The 27,665-nt window shown below is 35.8% G+C and overlaps 1 protein-coding gene across 1 annotated transcript in view; it reads right to left on the bottom strand.

Moving 5' to 3' along the window:
• EYS (eyes shut homolog) overlaps positions 1-27,665 on the bottom strand; it is a 1,264,258-nt gene that overhangs the window by 377,690 nt on the left and 858,903 nt on the right. Inside the window, 1 exon segment of the mRNA XM_036318417.1 lies at positions 1,065-1,279. Within this exon segment, the coding sequence (XP_036174310.1) occupies positions 1,065-1,279 (215 nt within the window).

Raw genomic sequence — 27,665 nt, 5'->3', positions numbered from 1 at the left:
CTGAAGAAGGCAAGTCTCTTGAGATTTTCAGAGATATGAAATATTCACTCAAAAATTAAGTAATAATGATGTGTCGTCAAAAGCACTTTACAGTTAAAAAATAGACTTTAAGAACACAATGTTTTACCATGAACATGAAAATAGACTATTTCCATTTCTGAGCTTACTGTGTTTACTTGCTTACTTGGCTGAATATTAAAACATTCGCTACAGTCACACAAGATCATTAGGGAAGAAGAGTTAAATAACATATACACGTACCTTTGAATTAGGTTTGGAGGCCTCACATTTTGGTATTAAAAAAGGGGGTCATTTAACACAATCTTGAATAAGTAATGAATTTCTCTGCTATCTGAATCATTATCCACTAGTAATCCTCACCCCTACTTCCCCAATTTAAAACCAGTGATTAATTTTACATAGGAAACAATGACACTTTTAAGCTATTAGTGGAGGGACATGCAGTCAGCTGCCTCATAACCTAAGGTCTTTGTAATCTGCCCAGGGCGTTTCTGGCTGTAGGTGCCCAGCATGGCTTTAATTAACTGACTCTCAGGAGGTCCTTAGATATTGACAATAGGAAAATTTACACTTCATTCATAAATAATTCCATTAATGCTAAAATTATGTTTTTAAGCATTAAAAAAATAATGTACTCTTCTGACACACCAAAATAATTTAAATATAGAGATCTGCTTATGTGATTTGATTAACAAGCAATAAAAATAGCATTAATTAGAACCAAATTATTTCTATGACAAAGGATGGAATATCACACTTTTAGAAGAAAATATGTAAATAACATTACATTTTAACTTTAATTTCTTTTTGGTGGCAATTGAAAATATATGTTTAATGGTAATTTGAATAAAAATATCTCAGGTTTGGCTTCTACATTATTGAACTGAAAATGTTCTTTCAGAATTGATTTTTAAGTAAAATTATACAGAAGTTTCTTGTTTGAGCTCCTATCCATCACTGTGTGTACAAAAGGTTTCAATTCTCTTCCTCTCTCTAGAGAAGTTTTTAAAAAGAAATACAGAAGGATAATGAAGATTGATTACCTTGTTCACAGAAACGGCCAGTGAAATGTAGTGGACAGTCACAATGGAATGAGAATGCACCAGTTGAGAGGAAGATGGGATGGCAAGTGCCTCCATTGTGGCACACATCCTCCTGGCACACCGGTGGCACTGCAGGAGAGGGCCTGAGGTAAGTCCCCATGGAGTCCACCCCTTCTGTCCCACCAGAAGGAGCAGTAAAGGAGGATGTTGCAGATCTAGATTTATAAGCAGATCAGAAAACACAATATAAGTAAAAGTACCAGAAACTTAAGTAGAAATGACAGAAACTTTTGTTTAAAATAAGAGAAGGGAACCCTCCCCCCCCCCCCCCCCCGCAGTCATCTAAGGTTTAAGTGAGCAAATAGAATTACTATACTTGTTTTACAATCATGGGGTTTATAAATGTTGAAAATGTCTGAGCCACAGAATGTGAACCTGGGCGAATAGTCGACTTATGTGGTTCTGAGAAGCTAAATTAATTTCTTTAAAGTAGTAAGAAACCTGGATATATTAGTTTCCATAAGACTAGGAGTCATTTTTGTATAAAGGAATTAAAATTTTGACTGAACATAGTTCTACCTTGGCTATTCTAAATGTCATGAGCATAAGATCAAGAAGTTAGGCCATGTTACATTTTCATAATAAAACTGCTTGAACTTCACTTATTTCTATATTGATAGCTAGAAATATGTATTTCTCAAAGTGACTTACATTCATTTGTAGCAGGTATCCAGGAGGTGTTTTAGAAATGCCTACAAATGATTCCTTAACAATTTTTCACAATTATACTATCAATCTAATTTTTCTTCCTTAATAAATAATAACCAAAAACAATTCCCTTTGAATTAAATTTAATTTCTTTATTTTTGCATTCATAGCCTCGTGATAATCAAATTCCTCTCTACTTCTCAGCTTATTTTATCATGATTTCTCATAAGGAACTTAACTTCTCTCAAGCCTAATGAGATTCCTATTAAAACACCCCAAGCTTTCCAAATTTGGAAATTTGTCCATGCCATTTCCTATGCATAATTGTTCCTTTCCTGACCTAACGTGCCAAGACAAGATCTAAATTGTTTCCCCATCATAGCCTTCCTGGTGGCTCCTGGCCCACGAAGATGAAATTGATGTTTCTGTCATCTCTAAAGTTCCATAACATGTCATTGTACCGATGCTCGGACATCCCCCCTGCTTGTAGTAGATTTATTATTTTATCCACAGCCACTCCTGCTCGGTTGTACACTGGCCATTGCTTCTCCACCTTCCCCACACACAGATTCCTTATTTTGGCAGAATTCCTTATTCACAGTAAACACTTTATAAATATTTGTTAAATTAATGTCTTCAGTGTACTCCAGAGTGCTACATACTGTTTGGGAAGCAGTGCTTTTTAAAAATTCAATGAACATAATCATTAATAAAATTACCTTGTTAATATGAAAAATCTTGCTGCAACATAAATAATCAAAATTTAACTGAGTATATTTTTATTTTGTACGATATCTGTTGTGTACATTTTTTTAAAATAATAAAAACAGATCCAGAGACAGAGAATCATTGATCAGAATGTCAAACCTCAGAGGGAAGGTAGTGGAGGGTGGGGGTGAGGGGGAGAGATCAACCAAAGGACTTGCATGCATGCATATAAGCCTAACCAATGGACACTGACACCAGCGGGGTGAGGGCATGAGTGGGGGGAGAGTAATGGGGGGGGGTAAGGACACATATGTAATACCTTAATCAATAAAGAAATTAAAGAAATTAAAAGTAAAAAAAATTTATCTTTATTGTTGAAAGCATCACGGATGCCCCTTTTTTCCCCGTTGAACCCCTCCACTCTGCAATCCCATCTGTCCTGAGGCCTTCACCACACTATTATCTGTGTCCATGAGTTTGATTTCAAATCCACTTTTTTTTCTTTTTTGTTTTTGACAAGACATGAAGTTGCTTTTGAGAGTGAGTTGTTTTGACCTAGGAATGAAGTTGTTTTTAAGAGTGAAGTTGTTTTGCTAGAAGAGTGAAGGAGTCTATGTCAGGATGTTATCCTCTTAGCTGTTGTCACTGATAGGTACTCACTAGCTCAGCTGCTGAGGGGCATCCGTGGGGCCTTATCGAATAAAACATGTGACAAGAGTACATTTAGACAATAAATGCCTGTAATTTGTGAAGACTATTCTGGAGTGTTCGGCCTGGGCAGGGCTACCCTTGGCTGATCTAAAGAGCTCTGTGAAGACCTTGGGGCTTTAGCTCCCGCTGAGGTCAGGGGACTCTTGCTGGCAGTGGGGAAAGCCAGGCAGCGGTTCTACAAAGAACACCCTGCCTGCCCACACTAGCGCTGTCATTCCCTGGCAAAGTGCTCTAGCAACAGGAACTTTCACTTTGGCACTGGCACGTGGACATCAGCTCTGGGTTGGCCAGGCTGAGTTGTCTTCTGAGTACAACTTGCATAAAGATATACCTCAAGTATATATGGACTCAATTTCTTTTTTCTCTCCTTGGCTGGAACAACAGTATAATTGATCTCTTATTGCTTTAGAGTACAGTCATGGCTCAGAGCTATTGTGAGTTAGGTATCTGATCACCGCAATAAACTGAGTATCATAATAGAGTTGTAATATTTTGGTTGGTGAAGGGTCTTGCCTTCAATTTGTGGAAGAACCAACATCTGTGAAGTACAATAAAGTGAATAAAGTGAGGTATGTCTCTCTCTCTCTCTCTCTCTCTCTCTCTCTCTCTCTCTCTCTCTCTCTCTCTATATATATATATATATATATATATATATATATCTCGTTGCTGTTTAAGAGACATTATTCTGTATACTATTGGTTTGTAAATTATAATTCCTAAAGTGAACCTGTGTTAAATATAAATAAAACACTGGGAAAAGCAAAGTCAGTGTGAGATCATAATTTTGCCTCCCAAAACATTGTCAAAAAGATAAAATGTTGGCAAAAAAAGTGAGTTCAAAGATATTTTCTGACTGATATTAGAAAGCTATTTTTGTGTTTATTATGTATATGTATATCAACTGATTGGAATAAAAAAACTGAAGTGAAATAGAAAATATAAAAATGTTTACTAAAAATAGTGTTAATGTGCTAGTCAGTTCTTTTTGTTTACAATCCTTTTACAACCTGAAACTCTTCTTGATGGTGTTTATCACAAGCTATAACCATATTTTTATTTTTGTGATTTTTTTTAAAGTCTGACTCACTTCTCTTTCCTCTGGACTGCAATTTCCATGAATGACAGATGGATCACTTCTGCTCTTTTCTTCATTTTTATCCCTAACAATGCTTGACTTCAAGTAGACTCTCTAAGAAATATCTTAAAAATAAACTTGAATCAGTTTTGTAAACATGCAATATATCACACCATTAACAAAAAAATAATAAGTAAATATAATTCAGTTATTTTTGGGGTCAATTTCATAACTCCATGACATTGCTTTTTAGTTTTTTAAATAATGTAAATTCTAAAAATTTTGATGCAATCTTATTATCAACTTTCTCTGATTTCTTTGTATTAGATTAGCACAGTTCTCCCCATTTTTACTCATTATATAAGTCTGTCTCTTTAAGGTAACTTCTGTCAAGTGAAGTGGCAATGCTAATTTGAATTACATGGGATTTATTACTCAGTATTCCATATTCTAATTTAATTTTTAAGTTTAGTGTTTCTGAATGATTTCACCATTTCATCTCTTGCCATGGACGACATAAACTACAGTCAATCATCTTTTTCTTGGGAATCTATTAGACTGAGTTAAATGTCACTATTTCTTTCTTCTACTGTAGCTGCTGGAGGGGCGAAGGAGGTGCTATGTTTCACCTGAAAAAATAATTACTATCAATTGAGCCATCAATTAAAACATTAAGATCATTAATCAAATTTTGAAAGCATTCTATATTATTAGGATCAAATTTTATATTTGATATATTCTTAATTATGTCATAAATTTACTACTTATATAATTTAGACTGAAATATAATTTATTTAATTTTTTATACATTTTAAAGACAATTTTGCTATGGTTGTTAAAAATTTTAACTTTTTTTCCATAAAAAGTTAAAAATATCAAGTGAATATTTATTAAACTCAACTAGATGATGGACATATTAATATAGTTAACAATTTAAAAGGAATATTAAAGTCATAATTCTTTTTCACTCTAAAATAATGAATGTTTGAATGTTTAGAAACAAAGCAAAAATCAGAGTTTTTAAAAATTGTTTTTTAAATAAACAATATTGCAAAAATTGAACTTCTTTGCCTTTCTTATCTAAATACAAGAATCTGTTTGATTGCCTCTTGGGAAACTGTGGATAAGAATATAGTGATGAACCATGCACTGTTATAACAATTAATAAGATCTCAATAACTGAATGAATTAATATTTGTTAATTATGCTAATTTTATTCAAAATCAAGCCTGATCTTTAGAGATAGGCATTTTAAAAAGACTGCATTCTATTCATCTTAGGAAGGTCTGGGTGGAACAAGAAAGGCACTCATTATCTTGTTCCTGCTACTCTTGCTCTTTAGGGGGTCCTATAGAATCCCTTGGGTAGCAGGTAGCAAGCAGTTTGCATTGCTTCAGCCTGAGGGATTTTGCTATTGTCAGCACACATCTGTCTGGCCTTAATGTCTTAGAAGGAGGAAGGGGCTCACTCACAAGTGTGAATCCTAGAAAACCTTCTTCACAGCAGAGAAGGAGAATTTTTAGAATTATTTTAAAGTATTAAAAAAAACAAACTGACCAAGAAGAATCTTGAGTTTGTGGCTAAGAATAGTGAAGGGGAAAACAGTTTCCCAAATCACTGTTAATTAGATTTTCTTAAAGCACGTAAGTAAATGTGTTATAACTTAGGCAATAGAAGACATATATTTGATGTACAAATCTATAATAATAAAAGCGTAATATGCTAATTAGACTGGACATCCTTCCAGACGACCTTCTGGACGAAACTAGAACTACAAGGGAAGCCTGAGTCCTGGGTGCCAGAGGGAAGTCGATGCCAACAGCCAGGGGGAAGGAAGGCCTACTCTTGCATGAATTTCGTGTATCGGCCTCTAGTAGTATATATAAATACCCTTTTCTATAAAGATGAGAATAGTATAAACACACATACACCATTCTACTTCACATTTTCATCTACTAGAATATGCTATTTTACTCTATTTTTTTCCTCTAAAAATAATTCTTAGCAGGTTACACTATAAGTAAGTATAGTCTTCATTTTCCTTTTAAAAGCTGCAGAGTGTTATATGGTTTGATATATATCACTGATTCTATCAGTTGGAATTAATATATTTAAGTTGTTTCAGATTTTTTTCCCTATTATCTGGATCATAGATTCATTTTAATAGCTATGTTGAGATATAATTTACAGACAAAGAGCACACCTATTAAAGGTGCAAGATGAAATAAATTTTAGTAGAACAGAGTTATGCAACCATTACCACAACCTATTTTTATATTTGTCATCCCAAAAAAGTAACCCCGTGCTCATTAGCAGTCACTCCATACATCCCAGCCTCAGCCTACATTCCTACATTCTATCTCTATAGATTTGTCAATTTAGGACATTTTATATGAAAGGAATCATATAACATGTGGTCTTTGTGACTTAGCATAACGTTTTCATGTAACAGAACTTTCCCCTCTTTTATTACTGGGGTTATATATCACAATTTATATACCTGTTTATTAGTTCATGGTCATTTTGAGCTGTTTTTAGATTTTGGCTGTTATAAACAATGTTACTATGAACATTCATGTTCAAGTTTTTGTCTTGATGCTATGTTTTCAATTCTTTGGGGTATATTCCTAGAGTAGAACTGCTGGGTCATGCACTCTATGTTTAACATTTTGAACAACAGCCAAACTAGTTTCCAAAGAGGCTGCACCACTTTACAGTCTTACCAGCAAGATATGAGAATTCCAATGTCACCACATCATTCTCTACTAGGTCTAAAATTCATGTTGTTTTTAGTTTGGCTTAACAAATTTGGAAATAATTACCCATAGTGAACGTTATCTGAGAGCAAAACAACACAGAAAAATGTTTGTGATTTGAAATGTACTTAGTTAGCATGGTTATAGTCAAGATAAAATAGGTAACATTATTGTTAATACATGTAAAAATTCTCATTTGCCGCTCAAAATGAGAATTAGATATCAATACAACCAATTATGTGTGGAAAAATCAGTCTGAAGAAGCACGATCCCCACTGTTACTCCTCTTTTTTAGCTACAACATTATGCAATGGAACAAGAATCAAATCCTAACAAGGCGAGAAGACTGAACATTTCAAGACAAGTAAATTAATTCACTATTAACATAATAGTATGATTTTTAATAGATTTTGTTTTCACATTTTCTAAGTTTCTTTCACTAAAGAAATACATTTCTCATCTTCACAATCTCCTGTTCTTTAGCTGTTCCATATTCATAGGTCGGGTTCCTTAATGCCACACGTATTCTCACATAACTGATGTTCAGAGCATCACTGCATGTTAGGCAGGACTTGTATCCGAGGGTATTCCAAACCACTGTCTCTCAGTATATGGGAAGATATTTTTGAAATATCTGATTCTCTCTTCTCAAGCAAGCCCTACAGAGAGCTGTTCTTCTTCTTCTTTTAATATATTTTTATTGATTTCAGAGAGGAAGGGAGAGGAAGAGGGAGAGAGAAACATCAATTATGAGAGAGAATCATTGATTGGCTGCCTCCTGCATACCCGCTACTGGGGATTGATCCCACAACCCAGGCATATGCCCTTGACCAGAATCGAACCAGTGACCCTTCAGTCCATAGGCCAACGCTCTATCCCCTGAGCCAAGCTAACTAGGGTTGTTCTTCTTTCTTTTTTTTTTTTTTTTAAATATATTTTTATTGATTTCAGAGCAGGAGGGAGAGGGAGAGAGAGATAGAGACATCAATGATGAGAGAGAATCCTGCACACCCCACACTGGGGATCCAGCCCGCAACCTGGGTATATGTCCTGACCTGGAATTGAACCATGACCTCCTGGTTCACAGGTTGACACTCAACCACTGAACCACACGTGTCGGGCCTGAGTGTTGTTCCTGACCACAGGGAACATGCAAGACCTCCCCACATTGATTCCAGAGTCAAAAGCTGGATGGGAGTTAGATTCATGCTTTCTGCCTATATGCCAAATCTGGAACTATCAGAAACCCTGGATTTCTTTCCTGGCCTTGCCTTTCATGTCTCAAATTCTAGTTTTCCATTTTTCTTAAACTAATAAAATGGCTTCTCTTGTCAGCTCTATGTTTATATTCCCTTTTCAGTATCTCTGACTTTAGTTCTTGCTTTTCCCACACTTCATTGTTTTGTTTTTCAAATATATTTTTATTGATTTCAGAGAAAGGGAGATGGAGAAATAGAAACATCAATGATGAAAGAGAATCATTGATTAGCTGCTTCCTGCATGTCCCCTACTGGGGACTGAGTTTGCAAACTTGGCATGGAATTGAACTGTGACCTCCTGGTTCATAGGTCGACTCTCAGCCACTGAGCAACACCAGCCAGGCAACACTTCATTTTTTTTTTTTTTTATGATTATGTCAATTTTTAGGACGTAAAACCTTAAAGCAACTTTATTAATTTACTTACTTAATCAGTACTTCATATAGTTCTGATAATAGTCATTGCTGAAGATATATTGTTTTATTTTATAAATTTTCAAATATACATATATATTCTGTGATACAGCATAAAAAGAAGAAAACTATTTTAAAATATAATAATCATTAAGGAAACTGAATTCTATATCATGAACCCTTAATAAAAGCTACAAATTCATGTTTTAATGCTATTATTTAGATATTTTATAGCAAAATAAATTTAAAAAACAATATTTTTTACAAAGCATATTTTTACTTAATAGCTACATTTATAAATCATTGGTTTGAGTAACTTTCCACTACAGAGAGTAAAACATTTATAAATATGCACATTTTTAGTAAGTGACTTATGTCAAATGGGAACATTTATTCTATTGTTAAATTTAAGTTATTCCCTCCATTATGGAGAAAAACTACCCCAGAATACTGCCAAATTAACATAAAACATATAGGAAAAAATAATATTCTAAAATATCCGTCAGTATTATAATGTGTGATTACTTATTAACTGGAAAGTACATACAATTAGAGAAAAATATTTCAACCATCAAGGTGTCATGATTAAAGATGCGTGCTTAACCTCAGTCATAAGAACATGTGTGATGACAAAAGCAAATGCAAATTTGTGTTCTAGTCTCACAAGGAGAGAAAAACTTTCTCAGATCCTAGGAACCCCAGAGTATTTATTTCACAAAAAGAACATTTTCATGGAATCTAGACATAGAAATTTCCAGCCCGGATTTTAAAAATAAGGACACCGAAAAGAGAACGTATGTCAATCAATCTAGAATTCATTTAATCTAAAAGGACTTATGAAATTCTATCTATGCACCAGGAACTCACTAATAAAGACTATATGGTGATCAGTGGAACCTAGGACCTTTTTTTTTAATGAGCTTTCTGCCTTGTGAAGTTAAGAAAAAAAAAGAGCAATTATAAAACTGCATAATGCATCAAGTGCTAACTGTAAACTAGCTCTGCTCCAAATGTTCTGAACGTACTAAAATAATTTAATTCTCACAAGAATAAGAAAACAGGACTATTTTTATTTTCCTAGATTTACAGTGAAGAAAATAGAGATACACACTTAATAAACTTACTCAAGGTACATGGCGAATACATTGGTGGAAATGGATTTGAACCCATATAGTTTGAACCTTGACTAAAACTTTTCAGCAAGTTTACACTCCTGACAGGAGACAAGAGGGGACATACCTGTCACAGGGTTGTGGAGAGATGCTATAGAAAGGTAATGGAAGAAAAGCAATCATAAGAGGCTTCCCCAAGTGCTTTACAGTTGAGTCTTAAAAGACCAGAAGGAGTTGGCTATAGAAGAAGGCTGGGTCAACATGTCTGTAGTGTTCAGAAGAGCACTCAGAAGGCTGTCAGAGGATGCTGGCTGTTTAAAGACAACATGCATAGGGAACTGCAAGTGGTTTGGCAGAGAGGAGCCTGCGGAGTCTGTGTGGGTGTTGTGTGTGTGCGTGCGCATGTCAATAGGTGAGTCTTGGGATACAGGCAGGGGCTGGCTAATGGGGAGACGTGTTGGACACTTTAAGGTAACATGAAGTCATCAAAGACTTTGAAGCAGGAAATCAAGCCAGTTTGTTTTTGATCTACCACTCTGGTTTTAGTGTGGAGAATGGTTTGTAAGGAAGAAGTAGCTGGAAGCAGTTGAGGTATTATAGGAATAAAAAGAACCAGATTGGGACTCGAACTAAGAAAATATTATTGAGGATGTAGAGAAGTGAAGAGATTTGAAAATTTGGTGTTGAGAGTTTAGCTAAACTACTCTGTACTTTCTACCTCAGCATTTATTTTATGTGGCCAAGTGGCTGAAGGGTCCATGAGCTGATGCTAGCCTCTCCCATAAGTGCATGCCCTACAGAGCAATCCAGAGTCACAGGTAAATGTTTTAGGTTCCTGATGTGACTCCCCAACTGCCTTTGTGGTAAGCAGTCTCCCCCACCTCTCAGTGCCTTTCCCTTGTGTCCCCTTAGAGAGACCCTCATGAAGTTTACCAAAACCAGGTTTGACTTAACCAATTTGGACTTAACCCAGTGACCCCTTCCAAAGCACTTTCCACACGTACCCTAATAAAAGCATGTGCCTCTGATCATGCTTATGCTTCTCCCTCAGCCAGCACCCGCCCTGGCCTCTCTGCATGGCCCTCGAGACTAACCTTGTCCTTCTTTCAGGACCTGTGAGTAACAACCTTCTCTACTTCAATTGCATTGTTGTCTTTTTTGAACCACAGTTCATCCTCCAATATCTGGGTCTCTACTTAACAAATATTAATTTAACATTTAGTTTCACAACATTTAGTTTCTGAAAGGACGTTGTAATAAATTTCATATATGCTCTATGTATCAGTCAGGGGCTGTCAGGAAACACATGAACATTCAGGAAGGGTAACTGAAATGAGTTTAATGAAAATACTATTTTCAAGTTGTGAAAGTTTAAGAGGATAAACAAGAGAAGGAACAGACACTGGATAGGAAAGCAAATGAAATACTTTCTGTGCTGTGGGCAAGAATGTAGGTATAGGAGAAAGACTGCCATGACCTTTACGGTGGGGTGCAGGATTTGAAGGAGGGGTCGATGCACAAATGAAAATACTATACAATAAATATGAATTTAGAAAACATTGGGGGCCAGGTGGAGCCTCTTTCTTGAAGAGACACACTGACTTCTAGTCTGGCCCGCTATTTATTTACTTGAGTACACATTTGCCCGTTAGCAATGTATACAGGCATATCAAAGGTAAAGTGTGGCAAACAGTAAAAGGATTATCAGGTTAGGAAATTGTCTTGAGCCACCACTATCTCAACAATCAGGTGCTTAGTGTCAGCCCTGCTAACGCCCAAGGTCCATTGGCCTTCCACGTTCCTTGGTGCACTGACAGTTTTGGCAAAGCAGTGGCTTCCCACAAAGACCACCAGAGGGGAGCTGTAGTCTTGGAGAGAGGAATGCAGCCACCACTCACATCCATCTGAGAGAGAATGGAGAATATATGAACGTAATCTCTTTCTCTTTCTATACTTTCAATGCCCTGCCACCCCATTGGCCAAACACGACTGGAAGTCAGGACTAAGTAGCTGCAGCTCATAGAAATCAACCTCCTAAGGTAGCAGGCAGGGTGGAAAGAGATGGAGAGTAGATCTGGAAGTGAAGCAGAAAATATCTAACCCAGGGAGAAAAAGAGAAAAGCACAGGTGAATCTCCAATTTGGGGTTTGGATACCTGAGTGAACAGTACCATTTAATGACATGGAGGACATAAATGTCATGCTGGGAAAAATTCTCTTAATCTTGGTCTAACTGGATGAAAGCTTAAAACATTCCTAGTAGTACCTATCCCCTTTTTCCAGAACTGATTTTATTTTTTACTTAAAAACAATATTTATTTGGCAATTTGGGAGAGAAGAAACTTGAGCACATGAATTTATATCATCATTTTGCATGAGAAGTCAGTAAAATATGTCTTCTGCATATAAACATTGATCCATGTTATTATATTCTTGTTCAGTCAGGTCATGAAATCACAACCCACGATATTATCATTCACCCAAGGGCAGCCAAGAGAACTGCAAGCAACGTGGCCAAGGGGCCATAATCATTTCTCTAAAGAGAAAGCAGTACAGTTATTACAAATGCCTATTGCATCAGGGGAATGATTTAAGAGATTTATTTTAACCGATTAGGCCTAATACAATAGGGTCACAAAGAGCTAAAGCGATGATGGAAAAGAAGTTCATTTCAAAATTCAGAAGGTTAAAGAAAAATATTAGACTCAATAGTTTTACTTTCAAAACATGATAGCTTACATTAAAAGGCAGTCCTTGGTTTCTGACTACTGTGAAGAACCTGATAAATTAGTTTTTGAACTCTTAGAAAAGTATGCACACAAAAAACTGAGTTCAAATCCAAACGTAAAATCATCACTCAAAGTTCTATTGTATTACAAAGAACAAGTTTAGGCACTCAGCATCCTAAATCTATTTCCATTTAAGTTCTAAGAAAACATCCAAAGGAGATAAACCTTTCATTAACTTTAGAAATGTTTGTCATACCATTTTTCTTTTATACAAACCTTGGGATAGAAAAGAACGTTATTTTTTTAGATTAATCTTTTTCAAAAATACACAAGATGACTTAAGAAAATAAGTAGATCAAAAGGTGCTGAAGCAAAGGATAGGCACGGATATTAAAGCATTGTCTATCTTATCTTGTTCCTAAACACTCGATATTATATTTCTGAAGAAACGGATTTAGCCTTGTCTGATGTGAACATCTATTAATGACTTGTCTGTATGAAGCTGGGCAATTGCTTGGCTTTAACTAGCATTTCCTCAAAACAGCAGAAACAGTCTATGCACTATCACTTCCTACGCATTCAAATGTGATGCCTTAAGATAGTCATTATAATCTCCCAGCTTATCTCAAGAAAGATAGATATGGTTAGTAACCTTATCAGGGCTCAACTTTATAATCTCTATGCATCTTAACATCATATTTCAGAGAAATACCAGGATCATTCAAGGTGAGAATAAATGGACTTCAGGGAATTATTGTACAGCAGTGGGAAACAACCAGTAATGAAGTAGGGTTTCATCCGAATCTATGTCAATGATCTTATTTTACTGAGGGTTTTAAAGTATTTTCAGGAATGCCAAGGGGAACTTACTTTAAAGGAGAATAGTATGGCATTAATACTGAGGCACAATGCAAGAGAAACCATAAAGTTGTTACTTTTATTCAAGAAAGCAAGCATATAGGTAGTACAACTCCATTTATTATCCTATTTATAAAACTACTACCATGAATATGTTTGGCAGGAATGGTAAAGTGTGTTTATCTGTGCCATTAATATTCACTTTGTGTCTATTATGTACCAGACAGTGAGTATGCAAGGGTTATCTGGCCAGGGAACATTAGGAACCTTTGGTAAGGTGAGTAAAACTTATAGACACATGAACTAAGTTAGGATAAGATTCAGAGTGGAAAATGGTGCTATGACAACATAGAGAAGAGAGATAGTGAGTCTGAGTCAGTCACTTAAGAAGGCTTCACAGAGAAGTAAATTAACCTAAATCCTAAAGAATAGAGAAGAGATTCCCAGGTGGCAAGGTTTTATCTTAGGCCGAAGGAACAGCATGTTAAAAAGCGTAAGATATTTCCCTTATAGGAAGAGTGGTGAATTTTTATACATTTACGGAAAATGGATTAGGAAGTCAATATAAATTGTGATGAGATTACAATTTGAATATTCTTAAATGCCAGTTTTTGAATATAGTTTCTTATATAAACATTTTGTCTAACTTGTTGCAACGTCCCAATTTCTCCTTAGAGCTTCTGGTCAGCCATACAAGTAACCCTGCAACTCCCCTTGGACAGCTCACAGGCACCCAGGCTCTCTCTCTTTCCATCCCCCAAACTTCTTTTTCCTGATGACTCTTCCAATTGCCAAAATTCAAATGAAAAATCCAAGCATAATCCCTTTTATTCCTTTTTCCTGGGGCCAAACAACCACTCATCAGCAGGATCTATTCAACCCCTTGGGATATCTGTGGACTCAGTCTGCTTTTAATCTCACCACTTCTTGCCTAGGTGATTGCAGAAACAATCCATTGGTTCCCCTGCTCCCAGTCGTGATCCTGTCTATTTCTTCCTCTCATACAGTGAGGGTGATCATGTTAAAATGTGAAGCTGATCACATTACTCCCCTACTCAGAACATTCAGAGAATCCTATTGCTTTCAGGAGCAAGCTTAATCTGATTACCATGGCTTTCAGAGCCATTGGCAAGCAGGTTCTGCCTCCTGAGAAATCTCATCTCTAATCTCTGAGCTTTCAAGTAATTTGCTCTCCTTTGCTTTGTTGTACTTTCCTTGATTGATCTTTAATTCTTAACTTAGAAGATGGTTTTTCTAGGAAGCTTTGCCTGACACTCAAGTCCAATTCAGACACACATCCTATATATTTAGTCCCGGTACTTCTAATAGAAGTCTTATCACCTTATACTGCAACTGTTTATTTATTTGTATATTTTCTCTAGCATTTAAACTGTATGTTCAGGGACTTTATCCAATTCTTCTCTCTTTAATATATTCTGTGAGCCCACTCAGTGCCTTGGACAGTGTTGATATTCAGCGTTAGTGAAATAGTTGAATAAACATGTAAGGTCTTAATTAGAAAGGCCCTTATTTATCATGTTGAGAAGCCTAAACTTTATTCTATATCTCAATGCTCTTAACTATGTGTTATTAAGTATTGGAATCCATAATATAAACATAGGGTAGTTTCTGGAAACATCAATATTCCTTAACGTCTAGTAATGTATCATTTAAATAGCATATTAATATTTTCATGGCTTAAAATAAAACAATGCTTTAATGAAATTTTCTCTACACTCTGCTACATATCCATGCCTGTTTACTTTTTTCAGCCTTTAATTGCATGCAGCAAAAACTCTTGAGAAACACTGTTGTAGGTGCTGGTAGGTTTTATGTAAAGTGGAATGATATGCCCTGAGTTAAACGTAAATGTTTGAAAGTCATATTTATTTTGCTGTAAGTAATAAATAGGCATTGTATTTTATACATCAGCTTTCTTATGAGAACAGCTAACAAATACTTGCACTATTCATATCACCACAGCTAAGGTCTCAGGTCACTGCTCACACCACAACCATGACCGCAATAATTTCCCAGTCCTGAGTATTTCCTTAGGATTTCTGACATCCTGGTGAGCACCAGTGTCTTTTCAACTTTCATGTCATTAAAGAAGTATCATGTCTGCACCAAATGATCCCTCACATGACACCATCTACCCTAGAGGAACCACTGCACTTGAGCCCTGAACCCCTGAGTTCTGGCTTCCTTCAAACCTGACTGAGGCTACTTATAAGTGCAAGGGGGTTATCCCCAAGGGCATGACCTTTAGCCAGTAGGGGTTGGAGGCAGAGAGGGGCCACTGGATAAATTCACCGCCTTTCTGCCCCAAAGACTGTTCTGATGGGGTGTCTTGTATAAGCCTTTGAAGATGTCCTGCATGGCTGAGCATATGAAGCTGTGGTCCCTTCAGTGATACACCCCTTACTATTTACCCTCATTCTTCTCTGCTTTACTCCCCTACTCCTCATTGTCGGGATTGTACTCCACATAAACTTTTATTTATTTTTTTAATAATTTTATTGATTTCAGAGAGGAAGGGAAAGGGAGTTAGAAACATCAATGATGAGAGAGAATCATTGATCGGCTGCCTCCTGCACACTCCCTACTGGGGTTCAAGCTCACAACCTGGGCATGTAGCCTGATGGGGAATCGAACCATGACCTCCTGGTTCATAGGTTGGTGCTCAACTGCTGAGCCACGGTAACCGGGCTCCACATAATCTTTAGTTCAGATTCTGTTTTCTAGGGGATCTGGGTCAAGAAAGCCAGAATTTAGAAATTGGTGACTGACCATGGTTTTGCTCCTAGAAGACCCTGACTGAACAACGATTTGGCCTTTTCCATATCACTCCTTTTTGCATCACTGAGCCCATGTTTTCAAAGTACTAGCTCATTATTTTAAGAGATTTATGACATTTCACAGGATACATTTGTTTGGAAAACAATGTGTGTATTTGGTGTCTGTAGTTAAAAAGTAGCAATATAGCCCCGATCCCGTGGCTTAGTTAGTTGGAGCATTGTCCTAACACACCAAAAGGTTGAAGGTTCAATTCCAGGTCAGTGAACATACCTAGTTTGCAGGTATGATCCCCGGTCAGGGCCTTTATGGGAGGCAACCAATTGATGTTTCTCTCTCACATCAATGTCCCCCCCCCTCCTTTTTCTCTAAAAATCAATAAAAACATATTCTTGGGAGAGGATTAAAAAGCAAACAAGCAAACAAAAAGTAGCAATAAAACAGAAAGGCACATACTGTATGCAGTCTACATCACTGTTCCAGATATTTCAGCTCACTCTTCTAGAGTCACTCTCTAGCTTACCCCACTGTGGTGTAGGTCCAGGAATCTGACCAATCTGACTACATCAGCAGGACTCCTATACTCTCTGGTTTTTGGCTTAGTTGACCCAATGAGGATTTCTACCTGGAGTTGGGAGGGAAGCAGGAGACTGAAGTTAGGATAATATTTATTCCTGTGGAGCCCTCTCTCTGAGGTCACAACAAGCAGGCTGCATCCCAAGCTGTTTTTCGGGGGTTTATGAACTATCCTTCTGGGATTTATGAACTATCCCTTGTGGTTCTCCCACACCTCATCAGTCCCTGTATTATTGCCACCTGGTAAATAAATCCCGCTTGAATTGTTTTAATGCGTTGTGCATCTATTTCCTGTTTGCACCCAGACTGACATAGCTGTCAATACCTGCCTTTGAGGAAATGACCTTAGAGAACTGATTGAAATAAGGGAATGTATGAAATTATATATAGGAAGTATAAGAAAACAGGAATAAGGGCAAAGTTTTGGGAACTATTTGACTTAAGGAATTTTGGTATAAATGATGACTTAACCAAGCAAAAGAAATAGTGTAAAGGCAGGAGTAAAACTTGGAGAGGATTAGTGAACATCAGGTATAAAGTGTTGTGAACATATGGGAATATGACATGCTATGGCGAGATGGACAGAAATAAGTTTTGAAATATATTTATAAGTTCTTGTTGACCACGATGACAGCAATTTCAGTAGAGGTAGTTGAGACAGAAAGAAACTAGTGGTCATGAACTATGCTGTGAATAGAAGGTGTGAAACTTAGGCCACGGCCGGTTTTTCTCTGTGGTTAGGACGAAGGGCTGCAGGTTCCTTTCTGGTCAAGGACACATACCTCAGTTGCAGGCTCAATCCCCGGCCCTGATCAGGTGTGTGTGGGAAGCAACCAGTCGATGTCTCTCTCACATCCATGTTTCTCTCTCTTTGTCTCTCCTCCTCCCTTCCACTCTCTCTAAAAATCAATGGAAAAAATGTCATCAGGTAAGGATTAACAAAAAAATACACACAAAAAAAGGGGTGAAACTTAGGAGAAAAAATGAGTCTCACTCTTGCAAAAAAACAACAACAAAACTTAAAATCTAGCGCACACACTCATAAAAGAATTCCTGAAATGATTAGATGCTCACAGTCTCAAGAAACTTTAAATAACTTGATGTTTACCCAGTTTATCTATTTTCATCAACTTTTTTCCTCCCCTTGTCTCATTTTCTCTTTAAAATTAATTTTTACTAATATTTCTATTAAACTGGTAAACAAAATTAACTGTACATATGAGTTACTGGTAGCAAAACATTTGTGATGAAAATTTATGTTGTACAATATTCTTTTTGATTATCTGTGCTTTTTAAAAACTACCCATGGCATTTTGATTTATTTCTAATTGGATTAAATAAACATCCGCATTTATATAGTGAAAAAGGAGTAATTGCTATTCCACCTTAAAGAACATTGTCTCATCTATTAAAAAGTTAATTTAATCATACTATTTTAATAGACAAATGTGTATAGCTAAAATGTTTATGTGTATATATATATATATATATATATATATGCATGTGATTTAAATTTGTGTGTCTATGTATGTGTGTGTGTGTGTGTGTGTGTGTATATATCTATGTATATGTCATAAAATTTCCTAATGTATAGAAAATAGCAATTAGGTAACTTTGGTAGTAGCTTTGTCCATTATACAAATTATTATAAAAATGTATACTTTCTGACTTAACTTCCTCCTCTAACAAGTATCCAGACTACTAGCATACTATGGTCTCAATGTTGTGTTCCTCCAACATTCATATGCTAAACCCAAGGTGATGGTACTAGGAGCAGGGCCCTGTGGGAGGTGACTAGGTCATGAGGGTAGAGCCTGAATAAATGGCATTATCACCTTTATTAAAGAGGCCCAACGAAGTTCCCTACCCTTCCATCGGTGAGGACACAGCAAAAAGCCATCTATGAACCAGAAAGCCCTTACCAATCAAACACTGAATCAGCTCATGCAGGATCCTAAAATTCCTAGCCTTCAAAACTGTGAGAAATAAATGTCTGTTGTTTATAAACTACACAATCTGTGGTAACTGTTTACAACAGCATGAATGAACTAAGACAGGGTGGTTCCAGAAGAGACTAGCATTTGAATTAGAAGACTGGTAAAGACGTCTACCCACACCAATGTGGCCTGCTTCATCCAATCCATTGAGGGCCTAAATAATGGACCCAAATAATACAAAAAGGTAGAGGGGGAGAAAATTCTCTTTCTTCTTGATTGGTGACACCCATCTTCTCCTCAATCGGACACTGGCGCTCCAGATTCAGGCCTTCAGACTCCTCACCTTATACCAGCAGACCTGCTCTTCCGTTCTTGCTCTCCCCACCCTAGTCCTCAGGCCCCGGGACTTGGATGAATTAAAACATTGGCTTTTCTGGTTCTCCAGCTTGCAGTCAGCAGGTCTTGCATATCATAGCCTCCATAATGGCTTAAACCAATTTTCATAATAAATCTCATATAGGTATATATATATATCCCCTCTTGGTTTTGCTTCTCTGGAGAACCCTAACATATAAATTTTACCATATTGTTAAAGAAAAGCTTACTGGCCTCTCAGATAAATAGTAGAAATTTATATTTTATGTATTCCTATGCGTGACTGTAAGAGTTACTGATTCAACAGTAGATATTCTTTTAACTGTTATATGAAAATCTGAGAATCACTATAAGTAGCATAGTCTAAAATACTCCCCCAAGTATCATGAATACAATCTGTATATTCTTAATCTGATCAAGATTTACATCCATTTAGAATTTAAAAATGACATTTATTGTTATATTACAGCCACTCAGTTTTCGGAAATAGATTCAGTTTGAAAATTTTCTACTACATACCTCATTTGTCCTTCATGAATTTAGGAGATATGTGATTTAAATCTTTCATGGCAGTCAAACACAAACAATGGAAAAGTGAAAATCTACTCATGCTTAAATGTATTTGCTTTTAGAACCTTCTCATATGACTGATCTCAGGCAAAGGGCTATGCATGTCCAACTCATTGGGCACATTGGTTCATCCCAGTAGGGGTTCACAATGAATGGCTGTGTGGAAACCACTTATACTGAGGAGCTAGTGCTTGATAATAATTCATTTAAGAGGCTCCTGTGGATTTGGCTCTAATTTCCTTCCAGCCCTACCAGTTTTCTTTTTATTGCTAAACTGCAAATGAAAAAAAGACAAAGCAGCTGAAGAAAAGGAAAACCCCACGTAAGCATACTGAGGTTCATCTGCCCTGTGACAAAGTTATTAAGGAGCCTGTATGATGTTCACCTATAGAGGAGCACATGTAGCCATCAATATCAATAGTAGTAATTAGAGTTGTCATTAGAACTACCAAGTAGGAAGGAATGAAAGGCAGCCAGGGAACATAACCTGCCATTTGTGGGCTTAACAATAAATGTTGCCATTGATGCATGTGCCCAATGGGGTCGGAGAGATCAGGGTAATGAGAGCTATGCAGATGTTTAACATCAGGGATAGGAGTAAGAAGTGAATCTGTCTTTCTCAGCTAAAAATTCTCACTTCTATTTCTCTTTCCCTCTCTCTCCAGAACTTCAGTGCCATATCTTGTCCCTTGCAGGTCATTTCTGTTCCAGTATCTTGTCAACACTCAAAATCTATTCTTTCAATAAAATACATTTTTTTTCTTTCAGACCTAACTTTTTGTTCTCATTCATTCAAACTGAAATACTTTGAGATAGCTTTAACTTGTCTTTCTCTTTGCTCATTTCTTTCCAGGCTATTTATTTTCTGCCATAGAGGCCTGAATCCCTCGGAGTTTGGACTACTAAAATAATTTCCTAACTGTTCTCACAACCAAGACAACAACGCTGAGTCCATTTAAATTTTAAAACAGGTTAAGGACTTCCTCTGCTTCAAATGATCAGTGAATAGCCTTCATTTTCCAGAGAACTAATGTCCAAGTTTAAACAGCCAGTCACTACTTTTAAAAATGCAAAAGCCAAAACAGAACTTTGTGTTCACCGACTGCCTTGGCTTTACATCCTGACTTTAAATTATTCCTATACATGTTGCATGGTGCTGTATTTAATTACATAATATATAAACATACCCAAAGAGGTAACTGACACTAAAACGACTCCTGCAGTCTTTACTCCAACAAAACATGTACATTTATCATGTCTCAGACAAGTCCCGCTCTCTCAGGTACCTGTGCTTTTGCTCCAGGGGGTCCGGTTTTAGGGGTCCAAGAGTTTCCTGTGTATAATTTTTCATAGATGCATCCCTATGGTGGAAGACCCATCTATTTTCTGGGGCTTTCAAAAATCCCTACTTAGAGAATTTATTCCTTTATTTATTTAGTACTTAATCATTGCTTTCTAACACACAGTTCCAAGGTAATTCCCTTTCTACCCATTTTTATCTATTTATCCCTACTCCTTCAAGGGTCAGCTTGGCTACAATTTCTAAGCCGAGTTCTCTCCTCTGTGTCCCTATAGTGAATGTTATATGATATTGGAATTATCCCTTTTTGTCTGTTTCTCTTTCTAAACAAATACAAAGGCAGGTCCCATAACTTATGTATCTTTGTATTGTTAGCATCAAGCAAAGTATGTGTACTAGTAGGTACACAAAACATTTTAGTTCATTAGATAGAATTAGGTCCTTTCCCCAATTCAAAAGCAAGAAGTGACATATAATTTCCTACCTAGTATAATTCCTATTCAGGAATGTTCATACCCCAGGCCTGCAATAAATTGTATGGAGGATGACAAAGATGATGATGATGGATGACAGCGAGGACAACAGTGATCCCTATTCTAATTTTACACTGTGACAATAGCGGAAATCCTACAGACAAGTTCCCATGAACTCACTTTATCATCGGTAACTAGAAAGATCCTGATTCTGCATTGTCAAAGGGATCTAGGAAAAATTTTGGAATTAACTGTAATGTTCCAGCTGTCATCTCTATTCTACAAGAAGCCTATTGATATTCTTAAAATGCAGAAGGCCATGTGAGCTTAAGAAGCTACTTGAATTCCTTCCTCCAAGCAACCGGCTTCACCTTTTCCCATAGAGCAGGAATTCAATTCAGATGCTGTATTTGAAAGTAAGCAAGAATTTAGTAATATGATGATACAGTATGAAATAGATGGTCCATTTCAAATTTGTGATTTTCAGATGTTACAGGGGGTTCTGAGCCACTCCAGGCAAAGTGCAGTAGTCAGTGCAGGGCACTAACGCAGCGGGAGAGTGAAGGCTCCCAGGCTAGCTTAATGAGAGTGACACGAAAATCAATTGTTTGCTAATTGAAGAAGAAATATTGTCACAGAACTTCCTACATTGTTTAATGCAAATGCAGAAAGGGCCTTGTACTTTATCACACTAACTCAGAGAGTTAGGTAGGGGAATGAAAACAAACATGAGGAAAAAATGTGACTTTTTAATCACTGTTACATAATTTAAGACAAAACAGTTTTTAACAGCAACAGTACAACAGATGGGATAAAATGAGCGTTGTCCTTTTTCTAAGTAAGCGCAATGATCACACAAAGGAAAAATAGTTTAATAGCACTTACCTCAAGATATTAAATAATTGTATTAAGGTGTATAGAGATCAAGATATAAAGCAGCGAGGTTATGTCTCAGCAATCTGGGATATTTTTTAAAACTAGAGGCCCGGTGCATGAAATTTGTGTACGGGGGGTGAGAGGGGTGGGGCAGAAGACATCCCTCAGCTTGGCCTGAGCCCTCTCACAATCCGGGAGTCCTCAGGGGATGTCTGACTGCAGCTGAGACACCATCTCATTCTTTATAGATCCACAAAAGCAGAACAGTTTTTAGATCCTAAGTTTTGGGCTGGTACCTTTAGGCATCACACTACCTTCTGGATGTATGTTTAATAAGATACTGTGTTTAATAGTACCTTATTAAACAGCGGTAATAATCCATAGATAATAGTCAGAGCTGAGGGAAATCTCCATATCTTGTTGGTTAGTAAATACTGAATATGTACACATGGCTTTTATTTTTTGGTAGATGAGTATTGATAAATTAAAAACAACAATAATAACTAATATTTTTTGTGGAAAAATATTAAAACTGAAATACTGAATAGGAAAGAACACCTCTAAAATGCAATCTACTCTAGGATCCAGGAAAAATATATTAAATCAAATTTTAAAAGTTATGAAATAGGACAATAACGTCATAAGGAAAGAATAGGCAGGCTTAAAAGGACAAGAAGATGAGATATAAAGTCAACAAACTGAGATGAAAAGGGATCTAGGTGAGATCAAAATGGATTGCAATAAAACTAAAATTGCAAACGTTTGAGTAAAATATATTATTGGATTTACTGAAGAAAGTTAGTGACTTGAAAAGATCAAGTCAGTAGAAAAAAAAATTTAGAAGTGTCCCTAGAATGAACAGGAAAAAAGAGAAACTATAATGAGATAATAGTTAACCTATACTGAGTGATTGCCCTCTGTCAGATTATTTTTTAATAGTATAGATTAATTTTTATCTTCTAATAATAACATAGTGTTTGTAATATCATTTGCTATCATTACTTCACAGATAGAAAATTGAGGACAATAGAGTTTAAGGAAATTTCTCTATGCTGCAGAACTTGTAAGTAGTCGAACTAGAATTTAAACTGAGATGGTCTAACTCCAGGGATAATGCTCTTTGCACCAGTGTAATAATGTTGCTACCTTTATCCTGAAGAACCAAGGCATTAAAAATAAAGCTTCCTGGTGCTTTGAAAAAGGCTTGTGTAAGGAGATCAAGAGTTCACCAGATTCTGCCAACATTAATGAAAGAAAGTCACAGTAGGTTAGTCTTAGAAAAATTATTTATATTGACGGAATATGTTTAGATTGCTCTAAGAACCCTGGTAGGAGAGAAAACAAAACAAAAAGAAGATACCTTCAAGATAACAAAAATAGTTTATGCTTTTGAAGTTTTCTCTTCAACTGTAAATGTCAAAAGAAAAACATACAAATAAAGAGGGGAAAATGGTTAAGGGGTGGGAAATGTGTCAAAAAATACCTGACAAATTTTCTTTCATGCATTAATGGAATAGAAATGTAATCTTAGAAAGTATACTACTCATATAACACACATAAAAAATGCTTAAAGATGTGTGCCCATCAACAAAAAATGGGGAATTCAAAGGAATAATGTTAATGTTGAATCATGTAAACATAAAATATACTATTAATATTATAAAAATTCATGCATATGACATAAATAACCTGAAAATGAATGTATAATATAAAATAATTGAATAATATTTAGGCTTTCAAAATTCAGGTCATATTTACAAATACTAGGAAATTAAATTAGTACTGTGTGTGGGTGCTGAGTGAGGGTGGGGAAAAAGAATAAATTGCTTATATGGGAGAAATGGTATAATTCAAAATTACTATTGAAATAAAAACCAACATTTTTATAAAGTGTTAGAAAACTGAAGTCAGAATGTCACTAAAAATTCTATTCCTATAAATGGATTTATAAATGTAATAAAAATAATCTTAGGATATATATATATATATATATATATCATCAATTGACCCAACAAAAATTATAACAGGCATGATCATCTTAATTGACACCAAAACAATATAGTTTATATCACTAACATTTTTCTGATTATACCCCTTAGAAAAAGAGGAGTGGAAGAATACATAATGATTAAGACCTATATATTTTAAGTAAAGAGAGAACATCATAGTGATAAGATGCTAATGAGACAGAAATAGTTGCTCCTGATATATGAATAAGAAGTAAACTCCATTTTCATTACTATTTACCATTGTTTTGGAAGTTCTGGCCAATAATATAAGACAAAAACATAAATAAAAGACATAAATGGTAAAATAAGAACAAAATAAAGTTTTTAGTTACAGTGTTTAAGTCTTAAATTAAATATATCAACCTGAACTCTACCAAAATTAATAAATATTCATTTAATAGTAACATATCAAAATGCTCCACAGCATAATGTTATAAATTATTTCTAATAAATAAAGGATATTATAGAAAGGATTATCTATTTAATTTTAGAACAAAAAGCATAATATCCCTAGAAATGACCTTCTCAAATAGCATGTAAGACCTATCTGAAAAAACCTGATACGATAATGCCAATAGTTGTACAAAGAATTGAATAAACAAAGGGAAAAAAGGTAGGCAAATTTAATATCATAAATATTTAGATTTTCCATACAGATGTTTACATTAGCCCAACCAAAATTAAAAGAGTACCTCCATTCTAAAATTGAAGACTAAGTAAAGGTATGTGTTTCTTCTACATCTTAAATTGCCATTGTAATTATCAGAGAAGTATAAGAAGTACTCCATAACAAGACTGGAAAATTAGGCTGGGTACCCGTACCAATTAGGATTAAAATGATCTGTGAAAGACATGATACAAACAAAACCATGTGGCAAAAAGATAGAAGTTTGTTTCCCCTGTAAACATAAATAGAACCTGTGTAGTATGCCAATCGCAGTCACCCCGGATCCAGGCTTCTAACTTGGTCTCTATCACTCTCACCATGTTGCTACCACCTCATACTTTAAGAGAACTAGTTGAACTCCAGCAATCTTAGCTTCATACCAGTAAGCAGCAAGGTGAAAGAGATGAAGAGAATGGGCCCTCCATTAAAGAACATCTTACTTCTTATCTCTCATTAACCAGAACTTAATCACACTGGAATATTTGACTTCAGATGGCCGAATGTCCCAATGTATTTAGGGGCTTCAATTACTTAGGAAAAAGAAAGAGCTAGCCAGACATGATGCTCATTTATCTCAACTTTGAACTGAGCCTCTTGCACTCCTCCAGGACCTGACTCTAAAATTTCCATGGTATCTGGACAATAATTTCTAGAACTTGGAGTATATTCTTATGTCCTTGGGCAGACTTCTTTTCACCCAATAGTGATCAGAAATTGAGAATAGAAAATTTAAGTATGATTTACCAAAGCATGCATTTTAGAATCACAAAATCTATAAGACTACATTGGAGATAGACATATCTGAGAACTTCTCATTACCAGTGTGGTTTTTGGCAAGCAATTAGCTTCTCTGACAATAGATTCCACATTTGAAAATGCTGCTCAGAGAATGAAGGGGTTTTGTACATAAAATGCTAAGCACAAATTCTGGATCATAATAGGTATCTGCCCAACAGTAACGGTAGTGTTGCCTTGGCCAAGACTTCTTGGAGTCAGCACAATTAAATAGTTATAAAATTATGGCCATACCCTGCATATTCCCTGCTAGTTAGTTTAATCTCTCAAACAGTTATGAGTGGGGATAGTTTTTAGGTTTAGGGACTTACAACATTAGATTTTTAAAAAAATATGTAATGAATAATGAGTAGATAAGTCAAGCTGATGCTTAATTTATTATGAACACTGCAATAATAAATTATCTCTTAGTAAAATACTTAAATACTTTAAAATAATATGTTATTGCAGGTTCTCCAAGTTTGTGCATACTTGCGGTACTGATATCCCATTCTGATAGATCTGTCTTAAAGTTTTCACGTAAGTAGTTGTACAGCTTTTCTTTGTAAATAGTAGGTAAATGCTATAACAATAGCTTTTACTTCCATCCTCTCATTTGATTCTTAGAGATGAAATATCCAAAATTAGTAGAGTAGAAGTTATACCTATCTGAAAGATAAAATGATAGAGGTTTAGGAGTTGCTGTGACTTATCTGAACTTGTGCAAATAACTGAGCAACATCTTGAAACAGACACTCTGATTCAAACCCACACCCCTTTGCTCTACACCCCACTTCCTCTTTCCATTTAGAAGCAACTAATTCATCACCAGATTTGAAAACGTGGGGATTGGTATCATGGTGCTTTTATTGTTGCCTTCTGAGAACCCAGCAGAGAAAAGACTAATAAAAGAATGTGAAATTAAATAATGATGTGAAATTGCACACTTTTGCAAGGACTATTAATATGCCTAATTTTTGAGACTTTATATATTAAAACAAGAATCAAGAGAAAAAGAGTTACAAAGAGTTAATAAAATACTAAGATAATCAGCTTGTATTATCTAATTCAATTTTTAATTTTATCCCTCAAAATTATAAGTTCATAACACCCAGATGCTAAATACTTGATTAATTCATTAGTGAATGAGTGTTTTAATTAAAATATGATTGAGTTCTAGCTTGGTATTAATACGCAGGTAACACTCAAGCAAGAGTGTTTTAAGTTTGGGTGAGAGGATAGTGAGATATTCTGTATGAAAAGCAAAATAATAAAGAATGCTTAGTTTAAAGAACCCCACAACTGAGTAAGTAATGTTCTACCAGTCAGCAAAAGTGTAATAAATATGATATTCCCCAGGGTAGAATTGTCTTCAGTTCAGTGAGTTTAAAGTTCCATTATTACAAAGCACTTTTTAAAGAGTGTTACTAAAATGATGCTGATTTAAGATCTTATATCCGATTTTGGCAAAAAAAGGCAAGTCAGTTGAGGACAAAAATCTGATAAAATGTCACAGTGATACTTCACTTATGCGGAGGTTAGACTCATGGCAACCTCACTCCTCCAGAACAGCTGCAATCAGGGCATCAATGAGCCAGGCCTTTGCGCAGTCATATCTGTCTGAAGAGTCACCCACATCACTCTAGGGAAATGGGCTGACCCAAATTAACCAAGTATTGGGGTGTCCAATAAAACCCCACCAAATTAGATATACAACAGACTGACAGCAGCAACAGAAATCAAAAGTTCTATGAAGATATAACAATAGTAAATTGTGGCCACTTAGGTCATCACTGATGCTTGTAAGAAAACTTTTGCTAATGAGCTGTGTATTCTGTGTAAGAAAGCAAAAGAAGTTGAAAATGGTCACACTTTGCATGCCTTAAGTACTCAATTTTCAAAATAATTATTTAGAATATG

This window comes from Myotis myotis, unplaced genomic scaffold, assembly GCF_014108235.1.
Source record: "Myotis myotis isolate mMyoMyo1 unplaced genomic scaffold, mMyoMyo1.p scaffold_m19_p_7, whole genome shotgun sequence".
NCBI lineage: Eukaryota > Metazoa > Chordata > Mammalia > Chiroptera > Vespertilionidae > Myotis > Myotis myotis.
The sequence above is the reverse complement of the archived record's forward strand: the minus strand, read 5'-3'. Positions and strand labels throughout refer to the sequence as shown.